The sequence below is a fragment of the Mauremys mutica genome, chromosome 1 (genome assembly GCF_020497125.1).
Source record: "Mauremys mutica isolate MM-2020 ecotype Southern chromosome 1, ASM2049712v1, whole genome shotgun sequence".
Classification (NCBI taxonomy): domain Eukaryota; kingdom Metazoa; phylum Chordata; order Testudines; family Geoemydidae; genus Mauremys; species Mauremys mutica.
This window is the reverse complement of record NC_059072.1, coordinates 213,752,352-213,777,307: the sequence shown is the minus strand read 5'-3', so window position 1 is coordinate 213,777,307 and position 24,956 is coordinate 213,752,352. Positions and strand designations below refer to the sequence as shown.

The following is a 24,956-nucleotide window of genomic DNA, read 5'->3' as shown; positions in this document are numbered from 1 at the left end:
GCAGTTACAACTAGAGAATTTGGGGCTAGATGGGAGTAAAACCCCTCAAATCCCTGCACAGGAACAAAAAGAGCACTTTTCCGTGTGCTTAGCTGCAGGCAGTAACAAAACAACTGTGCTCCAGAGGGCCTTAACTGGTTCAAGGAACACATCACTAGTAGGGAGGGCGACTCTCCCAGGGGCAGATGGCTGCAGGATATCCACTCATTTGTAGGTGTTCTCTTGCAAGAGCTTCACTTGGGTACTGAGAGAATCAGCTACACACTGCAAAAAGGTCTCGTTACGCCTTTAAATCTTCTGGTACTGAAGGGAAGGATGATCCAAGCCACAGAATCATCCAGAGATGATGAGGACCTTAACTAAGCCAAAGCCAGATCTAGTTGCAAGGCTGATGGATTGACTCTGGAGACTCCGCCTGGAGGATTAACAGTCCCTGGGCCTGGGGAGGATCGACGGTCACCACTGCAGACCTGGCCAGCGATCTCGCCTTCAAGCGAGACAAAGAGGGGAAACTCCACAACTGAGGAGCATCCCACAGATTCCATGGAGGCCAAAGATCTGGATAAGGCATTGGTGGCCAGTAGGCACCAGGCCAAGAGCCTCCATCCCAATCAGAAGACGAGTATCAATCCTGGTATCCATAATGGTTCATCAGCAACCCTCAATCCAGATTGGGTGATGAAGGGTGGAAGGATGATGACCCCAACTCTGACACAGATGTAGCTAATTACTTCATTTTATCATTCACTTATTGTGTGATGTTATGATTAGCATGCTATCTTATATATAATCATTGTATGCTAAATAGATTTAAGTTGTAGAATTATAAAAGTATCAGAGGGGATAAGTATACATTAGCTATCTAAGTAAGTAGGACTGAAACACAAGATCTACAGGCTGAGGCCTGTAAGATGTCAGCTTAGCCATACTAGGCCATAGACATAAGAAATGCTTGACATAATTAAGTTACCAAAGAATGACCCTATACCACAAGATCATAGGAAAAGATGTGCCAATGGGTGGTATTGCAAAAAATTAACTGTAAGTTATTTTTTGCTTACAAGATATCCAGTAGTCACATTTTTCTAACACATGCCCTAACCACAAGGTGCACCATGTGCATAAATGCTAATGAGGTATAGTCAGAATCACATTATAAAAAGAGACTGGGAAAGTTTAGCTCCCTATTGGAAACTCCAGCAGGAACCACCCCTCTACTGATGATCAATTGGCAAGGCAGCCATTAGACCTTAAGAATATTATTAAGGATGTGAGTATAACTATATTTGTAACTTATGCATTAGTCTTTATAAAAATTCTATAGGTATAGGAAATCTTAACAACTTTAATAAAACTTGTAAAACACACTAGACATTGTATTTGTAAATGTATGAGTGGTCACTACCCTTGGTCTTTGTGTGTTCCCAGAAACTCCAAATCTGAAACAAGCAGTAGAGGTGACTTTCAGTCTGTTGAACTTGAAACTGTAGTCACCAGACCTGAGCCCACGGTGGCATACCACCATATTACAAAATTCACGTTAAATAAAATAAAAGGCTATACCAAGGAGCCTCAGGATCCCAGAGATAAGGGTGGAACGAGACCAGAGGTGAAAGTAACCAGTCTGACTCGTCCATCATCCAGAATAAGTGGTACCATCAGTACTGAGCATGCCCATTTCGGAAATGGTGTTGGTCCTGAAGTCAGCAGCGGTACCAGAGTGTCTGATGGTGCTGACGTCAAGGGCAGTGAAAGCTGCCACAGAAGCATTTGTGGTGCCGACTGCAGCAGTGCCAAGGAGATTCCTGATGCCGGGGTCACCCATAGGCATCCCAGTACCAGCCCTGCTTTCACAACCTATGGAAGGGAAATATTGGGGTGCAGTGCCAAGAGACCCGAGGGTTCAGCATCTTGTTCAATTGCCAGAGCTACAGATAGCAAAGTCCTGGACCAAAGGAAAGATTGGGACCAAGAAGCAAAGGATATCTGTACCTGCCTGATATGCTGCTGAGGTGGAAACAATCGGTACTAGCATCTCCCTCGTCAGTGCCAGACTCAACAGATGCCTGGAGGCTGCAACTAGAGAACAGTACAGGATTTCGAACCTCTGTACTCAGTATCAAGGAAGGGTTAAAGGTACCCATGCCATCCTGCACACTGGTACCAACCCCATGCCAGTCCATGCTTTTCCTCAGGGAAGCAAAAGAGTCACCCCAAAACCAAAAGCAGTCTCAATTGAGATCATGCAATCTCTTCTTCAGCACAGTTGACAGGGTATGGCTCCTCCATTTCTTCGGAGAGGCACCTGCAGCAGCGCTCCAGGAACCCGAAGCACCGTATGTGGGGATCACTGTGTGGGATTGCTCCGCCACACAAAGAACAATGTTTAAACTCCTGTGAGGGCATCACTGATAAAACAAAACTACTACAACTATATACAACAAGGGGAAAAAAACTAAACTAGTTGAGAGGTTAAGACCACACAGAGCTCTGACTCAGCTATAGACAGTAAGGAGGAACTGAAGGAGGGCCGGTGTTGCACTGCCACGTGCAGCTAGGTGACGGGCTATGGCCACGAGGTGCGAGCGCCACCCCCTACGGGTGCTGCTAGGCAAATTTCTCCAGCTCCAGTGCACTGGGTGTGCAAATACCTAAGTGCAATACACGTCTGCACCTACTCAAAGAAGGTTACTTTAATGCCAGCTTTTTATTGAATGCTTTTTCAATTAAATTCCTCTTCAAGTGAATGGTGGTATTCCTTCTTTCATTTTAATGGCAGTACAGATAAAGGTTTATTACACACTAAAATGGTTTATCCCTCCATAACAAGGTTTGATAAGCTGCTACTGTATCATATAAGAAGAGTTATTGAAACTAACTACTGCGCCTGATGAGTGGCTATTTTTCAAGCCTCAAAATTCTATTGTTTTATATTACCCTTTCTTACTAATTACTGAAAGGTTTACAAAGAAACCACGTCCCAATTCACAGTTTATCTTAGAAGTAAATAAAATGGGTCTACAAAAAAAGAGAAGACTCTTAGTGGAGTTACATTGATATAGATCAAGAAACAGAACATAAAAATTCCAACCACTCCCTCTCTAATTACTTAAGTATTCATACAATTCTTTCATAAAAATATTATAAATATTTAGTTTTATATTTAGGGCAAACCTAATACCATCATAAGATTTGAAAGGACAAAATGTTTAACCCTGAAAATTGAGATCACAGTAGAAATAGTGACAGGCAAATAATTAAGGAAGTGCTTATCAGCTCTTTGCACCATTCTAATTCTAAGATATATTCAGTTTCTTGTGCAACATATTATACTACAATACAAAGTATCAGAGACTTTTGGCAGAAGTGATGACTATTAGAAAAAACACCTTACAGAAGCACATTGCTAAAGGCTGAAATGGTGGTCCCATAAGTTTAGACGAGACCAGGTTCAAGTCCCAAGGTGAGGACAGGTTCTCTTAATTTAGGGTACAACATTTCCAGGCCTTTAAGGAATCTGATTGTCATGTCACTTGAAAAAACAGAATGTTATCCACATGAGGGTGGCAAGCTGGTCTCACTGCCAGGTGAACCTTGATAGAGGAACCTGCTAAGCATTGCTGTTTCAGGTGCAGCAAATAGTCACATATATGTTGGATGTTTGAATGCACTGGAGAAACTCCAGTTTGCTACGCCCAGACGGAAAAGCACTTCCATTTGACAGGCAGGCGGCCCCAGTGGAGGGCTTTCCACTGCTTAGTAAGACCTAGCAAACTTGTTCCAAGCAAGCCTCTTTTCTGGGATTTAGCCATTAAGCTTCCAGGCTGTTAAATAAAGGGAACACAGGTTTGGTAGTTGCCAACTGCTGCAGACCATTAGCTACACAAAACAAGTCCTGCAAGGTTTATGCAGCCCTACAGTCAGAAAGATTTTGTTCTTTAAATAGACTTCTAAAGGTTTTTTTCCATTGTATTGTATGAATTATGCATTAAAATGATGATATATTAGGTTAATAAGGGGATTTCATTCTGGAAGACTGCAAAGCACTTCACAAAGGGGGGAGGGATAGCTCAGTGGTTTGAGCATTGTGAGTTCAATCCTTGAGGGGGCCATTTAGGGATTGGGGCAAAAATCTGTCTGGGGATTGGTCCTGCTTTGAGCAGGGGGTTGGACTAGATGACCTCCTGAGGTCCCTTCCAACTCTGATATTCTATGATTCAAAGCTGAATTGATAGGAACACCATATTTCATGCTGATACTTCCTCCTATTCAACAGCAGTATCATTTAAAATACAAACACCAAAAAAAAATCTAACTTTTTTTTTTTTTTTTAACAACAACAAAACAATTTGGACCAAAAATAGTAGGATTTGTTTACTCAACAGAACACTTCTCAAAAGTGAATATGAGGGAGTGGGAAAAGAGAAAAACTGAGCAAAGTATGAGCAAATACAAGATTCTGAAATGATTTAAACGTTAAGGGCAAAGCTGAATAGCATGATTTGGAACTGGAATCCTGCTCAAAACAGAATGTATTTCTTCAGTTCACGTTCAAATATATTAGTTTATATTAGGGACTCCTTGTCATTTTTTTCCAGCTAGTTTATGTCATAAGGTTTGTGTCTTACACACTTCTCCACAACATGGAGAGTACCCTTCCTTCCCCCAAATGGACTTAATTTAAATGCATTACCTGTTTTTTTCATCATCGATGAAGAATATGTTCCTTAAAAATGACACTGGCCTCGATGACCTGAAGCTGATATGACAAGTGAGTCCTACATTTGTCCCCTCTGGTGAGACTGCAATAACTTGGCCACTTGGAAACTGCACAGAAAGGGGATTAATCCTGTCACCATCTTCAAGTTCAAGCTCTGGAATTTCAACTTGTAGTGCTGACGGCCTGTGTTAAAAATCAATAATAATGATGTTTGTTACTGTTGCCCTTTGGGAGCAAAGTTAAGTCACACATCTATCAAACTGCTTTTCGCAGCTCGATACATGAACCATGATCATAGCACAAATTTGTTTTTTAAATTATTAGTCAACTGAAACTAACTGAAAAATTATAAGTCCTTTAACATTTAACATGCCATTTTGTCTTTTACAAATGTACTGCAATTAGTTTTCTGTAGTGACCCACTGCAATTCAGCATTGTATGGAAGAATTTTTACAGACCATTGTTATAACTAAGGCCTAAGTATTACTTTTATTTGTTTCCTTAAAAGTCACCTATTGCTAAAGCTTTCTTCTATATTGATTTAATTGTATTAACACTTATCAAATTGTTCTAGTGTTCAAAACAGCTTTTACTCTATAACTATTTGCACAAAATGGAACCTCCTGGACAGAGACATTTTGAAATACTTCCCCTGGTGACACTAATTTAGGCACCAATCTTGCAATCAAATCTATGTGAGTAAATCCCCAGACCCATATGGAGTCTGGCTTGATCCAGTTGTGGTATTATTGACAACAGTCATTCAATAAATTACTATTTCTCAACAGAAATCCTAGGTAATTCACCCCACCTACAAATGACCATCATCTGTAGGAAAGTGGATGCAAGATGTTCATTCGGGTCTCTGACACTGCAATACCTAGTCATAGAAATGTGCCACTAACTGCACTGGAAAATGAAATTTATTATTTAACCACAGAAAAAAATGTATCACAGGTAGAGGAAGTACAAGCTTCCTAACACTTGTCATATCAGTGTGCCTCAACTCTTACCTGGAGAGACTAGTACTAGGTAAGGGAGCAATTCAAGTTCTGCCTAACATGCTAGCAATGTCACCAAATGCAGTATTAGTTTTTGATATGTTAGCACCTATCCACTGGAAACTATGGTGAGACCATACCATCATTTAACACTGGTAACAAAAACCTATCGGATGGTAACTTTAACCACTATTGCTTTGAGCTGTATTTGAACTAGTGCCCTAAAATGTAAAAGCTCTGGATACCATTACCAAGCCCTAGTATTCAAAAATATTAAGCTGTACAATGCTATATGGTACAAAACCCATGATAAAGGACTCAAGGAGGCATCTGTTAACCAAATATTGCACCAACTCTGAACTAATACATTTTGCGATACAGTATGGAGATTAAAAGAAAGTTTTTGACTGTTTTCAAATCTTCAGTTTAACAGTGTCATTTTGGAGATCTAAAAAAATGAATAAAAAGGTGCAATCATTAATAAATCTAATGTATAGACACTTTTAGATTAATGTTTGTTTTGTTGAAATATAATACAGCCTTGCATAGATAATGAAATCATAGTACATCCAGTGTGACTCATCGATGTGTCTAACAAAATCATACTAACCCAAAATAACCGTTTGAGGATTTCTAATCAATTTGCCAGAGAAAAAACAACAGCTACAATGTTTTCATCTAATCATGACATCAAAAAAAAAATAACAAGCTTATGATGTGACTCTCAGGCTGAAGTCACTGAGAAGCTCTCATAGCTGCTGCTTTTTTCATAGTTCTGCTGTGCTTTCCAAAAAAGTACAAAAAGTGTGACAATCTGTCCTGTAATGATGGACGGACACATTTCTGGAGCACAGAGCTAGTAAAGAAATGATATTTCATGAGGATAAAATGCTGTTCACTATCACTATTTCCTGCTAAGTATGGCATTTTCCTCCATTGAGCAGACAGTGATATTAACACCAACCCACACAGCAATTATCTAGTACCTCCTGCAGCGGAAAACAGAGGAAGCGTTATAATTATAGTGTTTATGGCAAATTAATCTGGAATTTAAGTGAAGATTTACCTTGAGTAGTCTTTTGGAATAATATTGACATACGTCTCAGTTTTCATATCCAGAGGAACAGGCACCAATATCAAAAACGGGGGATCAAAGTTTATCTTAGGTAACTTGACAGTACCAGACAGAGTTAATAGTTTGCAATGAGATGGGTTATCATTCAGAAACACTGGCACTTCAGCTCCATATGTCCCAGGATAAGCTAATGAAAAATGGAACAATCAAACAAATATACGAACATAATTAAAATAAATCATCTGAAGACACAAACCTGATAAGAACTTTCTAATCAAGCATATTGCTTTTGTTTTCAAAATACAGTCAAACATGAAAACAATCTGCAGCACTAGTCTACTACGATAAGTTAGGAAGAAAAAAAATAGTTACAAGTGACTTGTCCTGGAAACTTGGAACCCATTTTTTATATTGTTTATTAGCAGGAAACTTTTTGAAATTCTGGCATTTCTTCAAAATTATTGAAAAATAAAATATTTCTTGCAGTTGATGAGACGTATATCCATTCTTAAGCACCATGAAATGTGAAACCACCCATCTCTACCTGCACTGTCATGCAGTCAAATTCCTATGGGACCTCTAAATCAAAATAATGGGATCCAATAACTGAAAATATAAATGCAACCTACCAGATTCCAAAGCCCTGTACTGTTTCCAACATAAAAATGCCTCTCACATCTCATCTGCAAATACACGAAAAACTTCTAGGATGATATTCCGATCCCACAGAAATAAATGCCAAAACTTACATTAACTTCAGCAGGGCCAGGATTTCATCCTATATATCTATTACATCCAAAATAATTAAATTAAAAAAAAAAGCATTAAGTTCGCAAAGTCAAACACTCATTTAGGAAATATCAGATTTATGGTTGCCTTAACTTGGTCTCATTACCTGATCAGATACTAATTTTTCACATGACCCCTACTTCAATCAGTGCACAGGTTGGAGAATGCTCACTGAATAAGCACTATTCAGTGTTTCTCTTTATCTTAATTACTCAATGTGCGTCCCCATGCATTATTTACTGCATGTCATCCAAACCTTGTTCTCAACACAGTTATTAATTTCCTCATAGTCTTTTCTATGATGCTATCATAGTATCTTAGTTCTTTAATTAATGTATTTTACAACACCCCAGAGAGGAAAGGAAAATGAAGACCAAAATTGTCAAGTCTCCATTAATTTGGGGTGACAATTTGAGATGCTTAGGGTTTAGTTTTTCAGAGTACTCAGCATTACATAGCACTTTACATGTTCCAAACACAGCTTCCGTTGTCTTCAGCTACAGCTGTGAATGCTCAGCATTACAGCTGGGTGAAATTTTTATGGCAAATACTAAATTTATCAAAATATGCATTTTTCAGGGCACCAAAACTATTTGCAAATTCAAATCTAATTTGGCAACTAGTTTTGATCAAACAAAATGAAAACAAGATTTTTGAAAATGTGGATTTGATCACTATTTGATCACTATTTGAAAACCATTTGACCTGAACAAAATTTTTCCATGTTTTTGTTTGTTTCATCAAGAAACACTGGGGGGGGGGTGGAGAAGGAGAATCAGTTTCTGCTTGAAACTAAGCAGTTTGGGAGGGGGGAAAAGGGGATTTTTTCCATCTGGCTTCCAAACCAATAAATCAATCATTTGCTCAATTCTACTCAGCACTTCTGTAAATCCGACCATAGGTGTCTCCAGTTGGGTACCCAGAAAATGAGGAACACATTACAGCCAGCTGTGAAAATTGTGACTTGTGTGACATGCCCAGCAACATATAGCAACTTTGTGGCAGAGGCAGTGATAGAATACAGTTCTCTAGGGCAGCATTCAACTGCCTTTTCACTGCACAGCTGACTCATTCCAAGAACAGCTCCATCCTGTGTACTAAATGAGGCAGGAGTCCTGAGGGGGAAAATAGCAATAGTTTGCCAAGTGCACTTGATTTCCATTCTGTTAAAAGGTATCTTAATGACATGATTACATACTAACAATAACCAACTTTCCTCACAAAACTTTTCTCTCTCTTTTCTACTGCTCCACTTGTCCAGCATTGTCACCTCAACCATTCAGATGAATGTTTTAAAGTTTGCAGGGATTTTGTATTCTCACAATTTTTCCTCCTTTAAATGTGACATTGCTTTCTCAAAATCTGAGAAAACTGGCCACGCCCACTCACCCTCTTCTGGGCACAATAATCTCATCCAGATTCTACTTCTACCTTAAAAGCACAACTGACCAGGATTCGAAAAATTCTACTACTGCACAACAGCACTAACCACACAAACTGAACAAGAGGAATAAGATAATCATATTAAACCAGAATGTCAGTCTGATTCCAGACAATTATTCAAATCAGTTAGCCAGAGAAAACTACATATCTAGCATACTATGGGAAGTATTTGTTATGTTAGCTACACCTCTAGTGATCACAGTCAAAGCTTGTGCTACACTACTACCTAATACTCCACCATCATTTGCTATATGGTAGGCCTTGGCTACACCTGAGAGTTACAGCGCTGGTGGTGGCTTTACAGCACTGTAACTCACTCCCCATCCACACTAGCAAGGCACATACAGCGCTGTATCTCCCTGGCTACAGCACTGCACATACTCCATCTCGACGAGAGAAATAAAGAGAATAGCGCTGCTGCAGCAGCGCTGGGGTGCCAGTGTAAACAGGGAATAATCTTACTACGCTGTAACTGACCTCCAGAACCTTCCCATAATCCTTTTAAGTAAAGATAACTCTCTTTGTTTTGTTGTGATGCCTCTGTTTGTTTTGTTGTGAACACAGCTCCTGTTTACTGTGAATGAGCTCCCTTTGGAACGCCCACAGCTAGTGTTTACTTGAAGAGAGGAGGCTTGAGGAGAGAAGCAGCACGGCATGGGGTAGGAAGTGGGGGGTCTGTTTCAGGGAGACTGCTTATCTGGTTTGTGAGGAAAAAAACAAAGAGGGCTATTTGCTTTCAGTGAGCAAGAGGGGGTGGGGGAGGGGGTCGGAACTTGCAGCTGCTGACACAGTGTCGGCTCCAAAAATCCACTCTCTCTCCCCCCCATGCTCCCTGTCACACTCCACCCTACCCCATCCCCCTTTTGAAAAGCACGTTGCAGCCACCTGAACGCTTGGATAGCTGCCCATAATGCACCGCTCCCAATGCCGCTGCAGATGCTGCAAATGTGGCCACAACAGTGCGCTGGTAGCTGTCAGTGTGGCCAGATTGCAGCGCTTTCCCTATTCAGCTGTACGAAGCCAGGTTTAACTCCCAGCGCTGTACAGCTGCAAGTGTAGCCATATCCATAGTCAAATTGCAACGTGATGTGGGCGTTTTCCTTGGGGATGTTTCATAGTGTTTACAAATTTGTCCACTTAATTTTGCCCACAGCTGTTGGAATCCATGGAATTAAGCAATTCCTCCTCTTGTTAATCCTGGAGATACTGGTGTGGGGGGGGGGGAGAGTAATTGTCCTAATTCATAAGAAAAGACTCTAAAGGCAGCACCACAGAAACACTTACTGAAATTTTAGAGAGAGTTTCCTTTCTGATCCTGCAGAACCAAAAATAGGAAACAAACTAACAAAGAAAAAAAATACTCCAATTACATACTACCACGGCAAACAAAAAGATGTAGCCACACATTTATTTCAGTCACCAGTTTCAGGAAAAGCCCATTTATAAAGTTTCCTCCTTAAGCAGGTCTCTGAGTTCCTGATGGTTGTCCATTTGGGCATCATGGGGTCATAGTTAAGGTTGTTTGGGAGAACTTAGCTGTGTACTGGCATAGATCTCTTTACTTTCCTGAAGAGGGATGTTTACCTATACCAGAGCCTTATTCCTTAAATAGTTCCATTGATTTTTATACATCTACTTAACACAAGGATGGGGAAAAAGTGGCCCCAAGTGGCTTTCCCTCATCTACATTTCTGAGGTCAAACCGCTGTGGTTTCTTGACAGCCATTCTGTCCCAGCCACCACTTGTGGGGTCATGTATACTTTGCAAAGCACACAAACAGATGTATTATGAACCCAAGGTGGATATTACATACACTTAAAACATAAATAGGTGTTATTTTTAAATATATATCTGTGTTTATACATACACCTGGGTGTTTTGAATTCTTAGGCTTACCCATTGAAGAATCTTCTCCAGTCCTACTCACAACCCCCTTAAAACTTAAAGCAAGGCACTTTTAAATGAACATTTCATGAGAGGTTAAAAAAAGCACTAGGACATTCTTTTAAAAGTGAACAACAAATCCGGACAATTCATTTCAATGAAGCACTTTGTCTTAATTGCCCCAAACTTCCCATAAACTCAAAAATGATATGTATGTGAAGTTTCAGTTGCATTGATTCTGGTGTAGTTTAAATTCAAAGATAAATTCAGTTTCAAATTCACTCTAACAAGAAGTCAGCTGCAACTATAATGAGGCACAATCAGTTCCCATTGATAGTATTTATAACACTACCTTAACTACAGTAGAACATCATAGGCTGGGATTTTCAGAGGAGCCTAAGGGACTTGGGATCACAAATCCCATTGAAATTAACTCCCTTGTGCCCCTTTGAAAATGCCAGCCAAGTCTAATGGCTTTAAATAAAACATCTGTCTTCATTGAACCAGCTTTAACTGCACTGTAAGTGTCTTTTTAACTGACTGGCTGAAAAGTGTCCTTTGGGTTTGAAATAGACGCAACTTCAACAGAACCAAAAATTTTCATAAAACTATTGAGAACAAAAAAAAGACTTCAACCTCTCAAAGTAATAACTCCAACAAGAAAAAACTGAGTCCCCAGAAGCACAAAGTTAAACACCGCTCCACTTGTTTTTGCTGAAGTCATATCAACCTCAAGCCCGGCAGGCAGCTTTCCAGTTACAAAGGCTCTGCTGGTACAGTCAGAAGCACTTCAGTGTAAGCTGCTGCTTTCCTCAAAGCAGCTACAGACTTGAGGATGAAAGTCTGTAGAGTTTCAGTACCAAAATAAAACGTGAAGTTCTGATTTAAACAGAGTGCAAACGATAACACTGCTAAGCAAGTTGTCGCAGTCCGGGCACTCCCACACCAACAACAGCAGTAGGTCCCAGTACAGAACATCCCTTCCTGGCTATAAACAGGTTCAAATACAAAGTCTTCACTTTGCAGGGTCCCCGTCAAAAGCCTTTCCATTTCTTGGGAGGTTTTAGCAGAATACCACAATTTTTTAATCAGCTTGAGTACATGCTTCCCTCCCCCCCCAGTTACTCCTTTCTGCTATTTCCTTTTATAGCTGCTAGCTAGGCCATGATTTTTTTCCGAGATCCAGCTGTGTCCACTCCTGCAGATACTTAACCTCTAACTGTCTGGTTCTTAAACACTGCAAATCCAACAGGTGAAGTAGGAATTTTGACTTTGGCTCTAGCTGGATTTCCCCAGTTTAACTACCCAGAGCTTCTAAACACCCGGATGGGTGGTTAAGTATTATACCACTTACAAAGAAAAAACTAAAGTTCTATTAATGTTGCAAGATTTTCTAAGTTGAAAATATGCAGAAATACCTGCATTTTATGTGTTTGGGGGCCTCACAAAGCACCTCAAGTGTGTGCATACAACAATGTAACTGTATAGGGCCCTCTTTCAGATTTTATGGGTCTACAGTAAGACTCGACTTGGGGGAGGGGACGGATACTCAAAAACCTGTATCATGTTACAATGTTGGGACAGAATAATTCAATACCTGCATCTTCAATAACATGTCATTGCATCAATTTATGGTACTTTAACATCACTTACAAATGCAAAAACTTTACATGTATCATCATGGCACAGGATCAAACAGTCAAAAGAAAATTTCACGAGGTCTGGCAAACCTGCCTAAATTATTATTATTCCTCTCTATCGTCTATTTTTAGCCCCCAAAGAGTGGTGGGAAGAAAGCAAGACCACTTTAAACCATGCACTATCAATGCAAAATAAGCCATATTAAAAGCATCTTACTCCCAATCCCCTCTCTTCTTACACAATCAAATCACCACGTCTTCTGAATCTCTGCTGATCTAAAGCCAGGCTATCCCAATGCCCTACAGTTCCTTCCTTCTACTTTAAAGCCGCCTATGAACCTCTTTCATTTCTACCACAGACAGCCAACCTTTCCTCTATCCACTCTCTTACCCTATTCAAAGCATAGCCATACAGTCATTCACCTTCTCCCACAATATACCATCAGACTTTCCTCCCAAACCAACACCTCCAGCCTATCAGCCATGGACTTCCAATAATCCATTCCATAGTACAGCCAAATTTTTCAATCTTTGACCCTAAAAGTTAGGCTCCTACTATGTGTTTTTCAAAAGGGACTTGTGCTCCCAGGTAATTTAGGCCCATTTGAAAATTGCACTCCTAAATCTGTATTTAGGACCCTAAGTAAAAGTGGCCTCATTTTCAGAGCAGCTGAGCTAATTTGCACCAGAGGACCAGCCCAACACAAAGCACTCTCCTGGCTAGCACGGAGCACTGCACAGCTGCAGCAAACAACTGGATGTTTAAGTGAAGGACATGTGACTTAGCTAGAGCAGGTTGTTGTTTTGGGGGGCAAGGGGTTGTTTTTTGTTATTGACATTCCATTTCTATTTTAAATGGATACAAAGTAATTGAACAATTAATTATATTCCATCATAACAACAATACTCAGAAAACATGAAGGTTTAATAGATAAGCAACCAAAAAATTGAAAAACTCAACACAAAGATTGCATAACAATATTCTTCAATAATGAGATCAATTCTGTGCAACCTAAATTCTGCCTTTTGTGTGTATATATTACAATACAATATATAGTTACATGATTACATAGTATTTGTTCTTTCATTTCTATTATTAGTTATTTATATTACCGTAGCATCTAGGAGTCCTAGTCATGGATCAGGACCCCTATGCTAGGTGCTGTACAAACGGAATAAAAAGATGGTTATAATGTGTATTCTAATGGAGGGAGAATTAAAGTTTCATGTGCAACACTAGAAGTAGTTTCATCATTTCTGAGCACTTAGCTTTGCAACTTTAAATGTTTTATGAATGTCGATTTTTTATTAAATGTTGTACAATTACAGCATATGGATCTTGAACAGAAATGAATGTCAACAGAAAAAGAACATGCTACATTAAATATACATATTCCTGAGGTGGGGAGCGGAAGTATCATGTTGTTTTATCTCAAGGCTATGCCCTAGAAAAAGAAAAATCAATAATAAACCAATCATTTTCCCCATAAAAACTGCTAGAGGGTACAGCTATTCAACTTCCTGCTGTAGCAGAAAAAAGGAACCAGAAGTTAGAGGCTGTGACATCCATCTGCACCCTTCAGTCATATAATCAGCAAACCTCCCAAGGGTTCTAAATTCTTTTAAACTTGCTAATCCAATTGTCAAGTATCAGAGGGGTAGCCATGTTAGTCTGGATCTGTAAAAGCAGCAGAGTTTTGTTGCACCTTATAGACTAACAGACATATTGGAGCATGAGCTTTCATGGGTGAATACCCACTTCGTCGGATGCATGTAGTGGAAATTTCCAGAGGCAGGTATAAATATGCAAGCAAGAATCAGGCTAGAGATAACGAGGTTAGTTCAATCAGGGAGGATGAGGCCCTCTTCTAGCAGTTGAGGTGTGAACACCAAGGGAGGAGAAACTGTTTTTGTAGTTGGCTAGCCATTCACAGTCTTTGTTTAACCCTGAGCTGATCGTGTCAAATTTGCAGATGAACTGAAGCTCAGCAGTTTGTGACTCTCATGACTTAGTCATGAAAACCAAGAGCATGGATCCATTGAAACTTACTTTTCGTTGAAGAATTACAATTATTACAAAGGGTGACATGATACTGTAACATATTTTATCCCTTTCATGCATTAGTTAATGCATTAGGGATTATACAGTAATATAGGATCATTTCAGGTAAGTATATATTCAGTTCTTTAGCATCTCTGTTGAACGTAACCACTTCCATCACAGTAAGGAAACCTGTTACATTACCACACCTTGTGCAAGCCTTTTATGTGTTAGCTTTAAGTTAAATTTAGTGCTATAAATTACTTTAGTGCAACATCCTGTTACAGGCAGGAGCTCTTCATTTTGTATTACCTTGAGATCTACTGAGGAAAAGTGCTCTATAAGAGCTAGGTATTATTATTATTATTATTACTACTACAAACACAGTGGTGTGTTGAAACAAATTAGTGCAATTTAGACTTGGAGCTTGCTAATCAGTTTGTCCACTCAAATGCTGAAATTCTACAGAATAAACCTTTTTAGGTAAAAGGCAAAGCATGCTCCTTAATAGACTATTAAAGTCTTCTGTGTGGGTTTTGCTGTATTTATTATTCTATTTTAAGAAAGATTAAATATTGTTTCACAGAAGGCACAATACACAGGCAGACTACAAATAGTGGAATAATATTTAAAATATGGAATTATGAAGTCAGTTGATTTTAGAATGCTTTTATTGCTTATGTAAACATAAGACTTGCACATCGTAAAATGTAAAAAACAACTTTCAATAAAAAAGTGCTGATCAATAATCCTTGCTGACTATGCATGAATAGATACAGTGTATTTCACATACACACACTTTACTCACTAACTCACAATATTGTTTTGTATTTGCAGGTTATTAGCTGGCTTAGTAGTCTTCATAACATACTATTTTATACAAGTGGCTTTTTCATAGCACAGATCATATATTAATGGAGAGATTATCTTGTGAATGACCGCTGCTTGCATTCACGGTCATGATACCCTTGAAGCTTCTATGACAATTGCTTATGTGATCTAATTGCTTTCCTAATATTACATAACAGTCCTTAATGAAATGTGGCACTGGAAACCAGCAGGAGAGAAAGAAATGCATGTCCACCCACCCCTCTGTAGTCTACCAATCCTTCCCAAGATGTGACTTTGAATAACTGCCTTACATTTGTAAATATTCTTCTCTTCAATTTATTTGAGCTTATCTTAGCAAGAATAATACTGCCTTCATCAACCCTAAAATCAAACCTTGCTGATCTAATCACATGCCAGTTCAACAGTCATTCAAATTCTCTCTCTCTGTTAACCTATTTTCCCCTCTCAGTCTAGAAATACACCACCATGGGATAAGGCCATAAAATAATATTTTTCTCAGAATGAAAAACAAATGAAAAACTTCTATGTTTTGTATTGTAGTCTTGGGCTGGTTATTTTATCATCATCATTCATTAGCATAGACATAGATAATCTCTCAATGTATGTGTATTAAAACTGCCTCTTCAGGAAGTAAAGTTACAGCCCTCTATTTTGTGATTTTTCTATTATTTGAATGACAACAAAAAGTAGATGGCTCAGAAAGGAGAAAATCTGTAAAATAAATACAGACTCGCAATTGCTAAACCACATACAGAATGTTTGAAAGCACTAAAAGGCAATAACCACACCAACTTTTTATTTTCCATCCTCCCCCATTTCCATTGCCCCTTCTTCTCAGTCTGCACTCCAAAACATTGGGTATTATCTTTTTAAAGAAACCTGACAAGAAATATGCTAAGTCAAAGAAAAGGAGATTAATCTCTCCAACATTCAGCAGGTAAAATTACCTTTCATGTCTGCTGCTTCTACCTAGTCACACCCTCTAAGAAGATTAAAAATCATCTACCCTGCACTGGTATAGCTACACATCAGAAAAAATAAATACTTTGAACACATGAAGCAACTCCAGCCCCAAAGTTAGCAACTGTTTACTCAAAGTGACAATCGAATGTAAGAGAAAGTTACTTACTGTAACTGGAGATTCTTTGAAATGTGTTGTCCCCATCTGGATCCCAAAACGTGGGTGCAGAGGTGCGCCATGCGCCAGAGCCGGAACTGTTGATAGCAGTGTCCATTGACCTGCATGTGTGTCATGTGTCAGCCACATGGCACATTTGAGGCTTTAAGAGGCTGCATGGGTCAACGCTGCTCCAGTTCCTTCTTACTCAGCAGCAGAGGAGCCCAGAGCAGCGGGGGAGGAGGGGGGCAGGCTAGGGACTACATATCCCTATGTGGATTCCAAATGTGAGAGAGTAGTGAGCAGTATTCAGGAGGAGGCAGACGCGAGGGCTCTTGGAAAGACCAATTGTGTAGGACAGCATGACCGATGGCGGCATCTGTCGTCGTGGGGGGAGCAATGGCATAATGAATGGAGAAGGTATGGACAGAAGACCAGGTCACTGCCTGGCATATGTCCTGCCAAGGTACATCCGCTAGGAAGACGGATGTGATGGCGTGAGCCTGTGTGGAGTCATCAGGAAGATAACCTTCATAGAGAGGTGGGTGAGGCTCGAAAGGAGGTTTGGTGAGGGCAGAGAGGACACTAGGTTGAGGTTCCAAGGTGAGATGGGCTGTCGCATAGGAGGAAAAACAGTGAGGAAATCTGGAGGTCTTTGGATGAGTGAAGATGGAAGAGCCATCCACAGGAGGAAGGAAGGCACTGAGTGTAGCTAGGTGAACTTAGATGGAGGAGTGTGCTAGGCCTGAATGGCAGAGATGGAGGAGGTAGTTTAGGAGAGTAGGAATGGAGACAGAGTTGGTAGGAATGTTATGAGGACTCATCCAGGCCGTGAAGCGATGCCATTTGGCAGGAGTAACACGTGTGAGTGGAATGTCCTCTGATATTAGTGAGGATGTTGCAGATGGGTGTAGAGCAGGCCTGGTCTACACAGGATCCCCAACCAAATACCAAGCCGTGAAATGAAGGGGGGGGGTGTTGGCATGTTGCAGGTGATTGCGGTCCTGCATCAGATGATTCGGAATGTTGGGAAGGGGAATGGGCAAGCAGAGAGGTGAAAGATCAGTGTAACAGTATTGGCGAGACCAGGAGGGGGCTATAAGGATCACTGTTGCCCAGTCCTTGTGTATTTTGTGTAGGACCTCGGGGAGGAGGGGAATTGGCAGAAGGCATAGAGTAGATGTGCAATCCAGGGAACAAAAAGGACACTGCCCTGAGAGACCAGGCCCAGGCCTCCAGGAGCAGCACAGTGATTGCGATGCTACAGAACAGCAAACTAAGAAGTCACAGTGATGCGTGCCTCATTGGTAGAAGAGAGATTGGTGAGTGGGGTCGTGGAACTTCCACTTGTGGTTGGCATACAAAGAACGGCTGAGTTTGTCAGTGTGTTGCTGGTGCCTGAGAGGTGTACTGCGTGCAGGGTGATTTGGTGTCGGAGGCACCAGTTCCATCAGGTGGACGGCTTCCGTGCACAGAGAGGGGGACCTGGCGCTGTCCTGTTTGTTTATATAGACGACTGCCGTCATGTTGTCTGACAGTATTTGTACATAGCAGGAGTGGAGAAAGTCCAGAAAGGCTTGGCAAGACAGATGAACTGCTTGGAGCTCAAGGATACTGATATGCATCCATGCTTCTCCTGTGAACCAGAGACCCTGAACTGTGCAGTTGTCAAGGTGGGCACCCCAGCCCACTAAGGATTCATCTATGGTGAGGGTAGCAGTGGGTGAGCAGGGCATGCCCACTAGGACTGTGGATGGGTTGCACCATCAGGAGAGGGAGGACCAGCATCTTGGTGAGTGGATCTAACTGTGGCTCATAGACTGTGTGGAGCCAATGTTGGAGGCAGTGCATATGGAGACAGGCATGTAGTGTAACAGCAGTGCAGGCAGCCATGTGTCCTAAATGGGAGCGGCACTGGCGGGCATGCATGCGTGCACCATGTCAGAGCATGGTACTAAGGGAAACAAGAATGGCAAAGCGGTCCCTGGGGAGAAAGGCTCTGGCTGCCACCGAGTCCAAATGTGCTCCTATAAAGGTAAGTGTGCGGGTAGAGACGAGGATGGATTTTTCTTTGTTGATGCAGACTCCTAATTTGCATAGGGGGATGTGCAGGGTTCAAATGCTGGTCAGGAAGCGGGAGTGGGAGGGTGTCACCAGAAGCCAGTCATCCACATAAGGAAACAGGGTGTGGCCCAGTCAGCGCATGTGGGCTGCCACGACCGCAAAGACCTTCATAAATATGATCTCAAAGGGGAGGACACGGAATTGGTAATGGGTACTGTGCATCTTTCATATCGAGAGCCATGAACCAGGCTCCATGGGAAAGGGAGGGTGACCATCTGGAGGCAAAAATTGCAGATGAATTTGTTTAAGTAGGCAATGTTCAGGGTGGGGCATAGACTACCCCCTTTCTTTGGAATGAGGACATAGGGGGAATAGAAGCCACGGCTACAGTGGCAGTGCGGCACAAGTTCTATGGCACCTTTGTGGAGAATGGTGATGGCTTTGCTGAGAAAATAGTTTTGGGAAGGGTCTGAGGAGCAGCCCCCAGGTAGGTGGTGCAGGGGAAAAGGAAAGGAATTTGATCAGGTATCCTTGATGGATGATGTCCAGTATCTAGCGGTCAGAGGTGATCAAGCTCCAATTGTGGGTGAAGAGTTCAAGGCAGCCCCTGAATATGACATGTGGTATGACCGGAAGGATTGTGGTAGTTCGCGGTTCTCGATGCGAGTCAAAACGATTGTTTGAACGGTCGGTGGGAAGCTGAGGCAGCCCAGGTGGCTGAAGAAGTGTGTCGGGGCCGCTGGGGGTAGGGGCGATGGCAAGGTGCTTCAAAGGGTCACTGGGGGTATGGTTGATAGGTGGTGCAAGGACGAGGGCATAAGGGTGGATGCTGTTGTGGGCAGGTGGAGGCTGGGGTATAGATGCCCAGGGAGCGCTGGGTGGCATGAGAGTCCTTAAGGGAACTAAGGGACTCGTCCGTCTTAGCACTAAACAGTTTATTGTTGTCAAAGGGGAGGTCTTCCAGCATCATCTGGACCTCCTTAGGAAGATCACTGGATTGGAGCCATGAGTCGCAATGAAGGACAACCCCGGACGCTACGGAGCGAGAGGCAGCACTTGCAGATTCTACTGCAGCCTGGAGCATGAATTTGGCCACCAGTTTGCCCTCATCCAGCATGCATTGGATGTCCTGCTATCAGTCGGAAGAAAGAATCCTGGAATTCTGCAAACTTAGAATAGAAGCAGACGTTGTATTTGGCCAGAATAGCTTGGTAGCTGGCAATAGGGAATTGTAATTCCACTAACGAATAAACTTTTCTACCCAGCAAGTCCAGTTTCTTTGCATTGCAGTCTGGGGATGTAGATTTGAAGTGCTGCTGGCAGGCACTTTCAGTAGCAGCATTGATTACTAGAGAATTTGGCAGCAGGTGGGTGAAGAGAAAATCTGTGCCCTTGGAGGGAACAAAATAGTGGCATTCTGCTCATTATGATGTAGGGGCACAAGAGGCTGGTGTGTGCCACACTGTGCCGGTTTCAATATGGCAGAGTATATGGGCAAAGCTGTGCGGGTGCATCACTGGGGGTGAAAAATGTCCAGAAATTGATCTTGGGTGTCCTGAACATCCTCCACTGGGAGGCTGAGAGCAGTAGCCATGTGAAAAAATAGGGACAGACTGCAAGTGGTCATCCAGTGGGGAGAGGGAAGACAGGATAAGGGCATGGTCCAGTGATGATGAAGCGGCGGTAGGAATGGGTGGTTCCAGCTGGGGGGTCGGGACCTTCAATGTCGATGGGACTGGAGTGTCCAGGGACTCATGCTGGTGGGTGGCCGTTTGGGTAGGAGATGTGCAGTGTGGGCGATAGGTAACATAAGCTCCACCATCAGCGTGAGAGGTGATGAGCAGCCTGGAGTGTGTGAGACCAGGTGCACCGAACCCAAGAATCCCAGCGGAGTTGATGGAGCCGGGAGCAAAGTAAAGGGTCCCTGTGCCGGCACAGACAGGGCCAGCAGAAAGCAGTAGCATTTAGAGGATGCTCTGTTCACACTTTGTTTGAACCTGGTGCTGAAGTTGAAGTCAGACCGTAAGCTGTAGAATGCGACTTCTCGCCCGAACAGTCCCGGCTCAGGGAGGAAATGCTGCTCTTTGAGGTGGTCCCTGTCAGGGATCCACCCTTATTCCCATGCTTCTTGTGCACACGGTGAGGTTTCATCAGTGCCAGTGGTGCCACATAGGAGGGGTCTGATGAGGCGCTCACTGTATGTCCCAAACATCGCTGCGGTGGTTCTGTCAATGCCAGATCTTGCTGCACACATGGGTGCATTGCCTCCACCATTAAGAAATTTCAGAGCTGAAGCTCGCGAGCTGCTCGGGTCCACTATAGAAAGGAGCAACAAATGGAGCAGCACGACACTATGTTGGCTTCACCGAGACAATACAGGCAAAGGGTGTGCCCATTGTTTACTGCGAAGGAACAAGGGCATGAGGCGCAGTTTTTTAAAACCAGGTTGATGGTACATAATCCCCGGGTCAGGGAGGGTAGAGAAGCCCTCAAAGGCGAAAGTCCAAACAACCAACCGAACTAACTACGGATGAAGAATGGACAACTAACTAACTAAAAACAAGGAGAACTGTATACAGTGAATAAGAGCTATATACGGTGACTAAGAGCACAGAGCAACAGGGTTCCAACTGTGGCCACGTGGCGGGAAGAGGGAACTGGTGCAGCATCGACCCGCAGAGCCTCATAAAGCCTCGGACGCACCGCTTGGCCAATGCATGAACGTGTCAACAGACACTACTAGCAACAGTTCCGGCTCTGGCACATGGCGCACATGCACACCCTCATTTGGAATCCACACAGGGACCGCACTCGAAGAAGAATTTATATTTTTGTAAGTAGATTGTGGTCTTACATGAGAATAGATGTACATATGTGCACAGAGTAGAACATAACACAGTCTTCTGAATGTAATATATAGAATCAGTCTGCAGCCCTTAACCTTATTGGTAAAAAGATGCAACTAGACTACAATGCTTCCCCTTGTTTACTTCAGATTACAAGTTCAGTTCCATATTTTTTCCAGCAGTGTAACTGTCACAGTTCCAAGGCAAATGCATCTGTCTTCCCCCTCCGTGGTTGCTAGTTTCCCTAGGTCCCTCCATGGGCCCATTTAAGGTGTCTGACTCCCAGACATCACCTCTCTTGGGTAGAAACCCACATCTCACTCTCTCCTGATAGGTGTTTTAAGGCTGCACAATTCCTTGGTTTATATTACGATATCCCCAGCAAGCCAATCTGCCTAGAGGCCAGAGACTGTGCTTTGCTTTCTCTGAGAGGGCTAAGAACAGTGTGTGTTGCCAGCACATACAAGTAACCACACAGCTCTTCCTAATCAAGCACCTTTATTCTTAAGCTAAAAGCATTACAGAGTAAACATAAAAACAATAAAAGTTCCTGTATACAGGCTATAAACTTACCAGAGATGACCCACCAGACTCCTGAGGCCTTGGAGGCCAAAGTCTTTCCAACCCTTCTGCAAAGGTTTTGGACAGAAGGTCCTGTCCATTTGCTGGATCAGCAAAAAGGCCTTAAATGCAGCCTTTTTATATCAAAAAGCCCTTTCCTTGTCTGTTGGTCTTTGGAAAACCCAGATTTAACCAATATAGGCAAGCCTCCCCAGGGGGTGAAACCTCTCTGGAGGTGTTTACAACATAGGGTGATGCATTTTAATTACCCCCCACTGTTTGTGATTCCTGGAGGAGCCACAGTAACACACACACACACACACACACACAAACTACATACAGTCCTTGACCCACAATGATACATAAACTTAATACAATATGGCCCCCAAAGGTATTACACGTGATTGCAATTTCTGTCACAGTAATTACTCGGAAACCCTAGAACAGGAAGTGACTATAATCTTCAGAGTCTCCTCCTGAATTTTTGTAGGGATATGTTTTACCTTTTATACACAAAATCTACTTGCCTAAATCAATTAGGACTGTTCAAAAAATATATAAATGTCCGAAACTTAAGCCTTCTAAAAAGATAAACTGCATTTTATTTCTATATTATGGCTAGTTAGAAAAAAAAACACACACACAAACACACACACACACACACACCCCAAATTTTTCTCAGTCCACAGAGAGTTTTAATTTTTTACTTCACTTAAAATAAACTCATTAAAGGTGCAGGACTGACAACACAAACGAGTGTAGGAATTATTTTATCCACAGAACAAGCTTCTTCCACACTCACCTAATGAGCCTCATTCAGACACTGCCCTAGAGTTGGATGCATGCCTGAAACCAGTGTCCCTCAAATTCACAGAAGAACCCATTAATTTGAATCTATTCTCATCCCCTTAAGCTTTCCCCAAGAAAAGGTCTCAGGTATCCTATCCTATACAGACAGAAGAAATGTTTCAAGCAATTTCCTGTTCCTGAGCTGTCCAGACTGCAGCACTCTTAGTTCTCTGAGCTTCAACAGGGTTTTTTTCCATTGGCATAATCCCGGAACCTGTTGCACTAGATCAGTAGTTCTCAAACTGTTGTACTGGTGACCCCTTTCACATAGCAAGCCTCCGAGTGCGACCCCCCTTATAAATTAAAAACACTTTAAAATACAGTTGAACCCTGTTATGTCACCGGCCTAGGGGTTTGCCAAAAATAGTCCAGATAACCAATGATCGAGATAAACCCCTATCCACCCCCCCCCGAACTCCCCTGCCCTCTCTCCAACACCCCCTCCCTGCCCCCTTACCGCGGTGCCTGCACGTGGCTGGATCCGGCGAAGCGGGACGGGGACCCGGAGCCGGGCAGCCAAAGAAGCGGGACCCGGTAAGCGGGCCGGGCGGCAGGCGAAGCGGGGACCGGGTAAGCGGGGCGGGCGGGCGGCAGGCGAAGCGGGGACCGGGTAAGCGGGGCCGGGCGGGCGGGGACGGGCAGGGACCGGGTATGCGGGGCCGGGCAGGCGGGCGGGGCTGGGCAGGGACCGGGTATGCGGGGCCGGGCGGGCGGCGAAGCGGGGACCGGCGAAGTGGAGCCGGGGGGGGGGCGGCAGGCGAAGTGGGGACCAGGTATGCGGGGCCGGGCGGGCGGGCGGGGACGGGCAGGGCCCGGGTATGCGGTGCCGGGCGGCGGGGACGGGCAGGGACCGGGTATGCGGTGCCGGGCGGCGGGGACGGGCGGGGACGGGCAGGGACCGGGTATGCGGGGACGGGCAGGGACCGGGTATGCGGGGACGGGCGGGCGGGGCCGGGCAGGGACCGGGTCTGCGGGGGCGGGCGGGCGGCGAAGCGGAGCCGGCGGAGGGGCGGGCGGCGAAGCGGGGACCGGCAAAGCGGAGCCGGGCGGGGGGCGGCAGGCGAAGCGGGGACCAGGTATGCAGGGCCGGGCGGGCGGGGGCGGGCGGGGTCGGGCGGGGACCAGGTATGCAGGGCCGGGCGGGCAGGGGCGGGCGGGGACGGGCAGGGACCGGGTATGCGGGGCCGGGCGGGCGGGGCCGGGCAGGGACCGGGTATGCGGTGCCGGGCGGCGGTGCCGGGCGGGGACGGGCGGGGACCGGGTATGCGGGGGCGGGCGGCGGGGCCGGGCAGGGACCGGGGATGCGGGGGCGGGCGGGCGGCGAAGCGGAGCCGGCGGACGGGCGGGCGGCGAAGCGGGGACCAGCGACGCGGAGCCGGGCGGGGGGGCGGCCGGCGACGCGGGGACCGGGGGGGCGGCAGGCGAAGCGGGGACCAGGTATGCGGGGCCGGGCGGGCGGGCCGGGCCCGGGGAGGCGGGGACGGGCGGCGGGGACGGGCAGGGACCGGGTATGCGGGGCCGGGCGGCGGGGCTCGGCAGGGACCGGGTCTGCGGGGCAGGGCGGGCGGGCGGGCGGGGACGGGCCGGGACCGGGTATGCGGGGACGGGCGGGCGGGCAGCGAACCGGGCCCGGGCGGGCGGCGAAGCGGGGACCGGCGAAGCGGAGCCGGGCGGGGGGGCGGCAGGCGAAGCGGGGACCAGGTATGCGGGGCCGGGCGGGGACGGGTATGCGGGGCCGGGCGGCGAAGCGGAGCCGGGCGGACGGGCGGGCGGCGGCGAAGCGGAGCCGGGTGGGCGGGCGGCAGGCGAAGCGGGGACCAGGTATGCGGGGCCGGGCGGGGACGGGCAGGGACCGGGTATGCGGGGCCGGGTGGCTGGGGACACGGTGGGTCGGGGATGCGGGGAGCCGGGCGGCTGGGGACGCGGGGAGCGGGTGGCTGGGGAACCGCGCGGCTGGAGAGCCGGGGAGCGGGCGGCTGGGGACACGGTGGGTCAGGGACGCGGGGAGCCGGGCTCGAGATATTAGGGTTCGGGGAATCGACATAAGGAATGAGAAACCCATAAGACAAAGA

The 24,956-nt window shown here is 44.6% G+C and overlaps 1 protein-coding gene across 2 annotated transcripts in view; it reads right to left on the bottom strand.

Moving 5' to 3' along the window:
* CFAP47 (cilia and flagella associated protein 47) overlaps positions 1-24,956 on the bottom strand; it is a 647,660-nt gene that overhangs the window by 528,719 nt on the left and 93,985 nt on the right. For both annotated transcript variants that reach the window (XM_045022903.1, XM_045023700.1), the window contains 2 exons: positions 6,789-6,984; positions 4,694-4,903 (listed from right to left, as the gene is read on the bottom strand). In XM_045022903.1, coding sequence (XP_044878838.1) covers positions 4,694-4,903; positions 6,789-6,984 — 406 coding nt within the window. The remainder of the gene's footprint in view (positions 1-4,693; positions 4,904-6,788; positions 6,985-24,956) is intronic.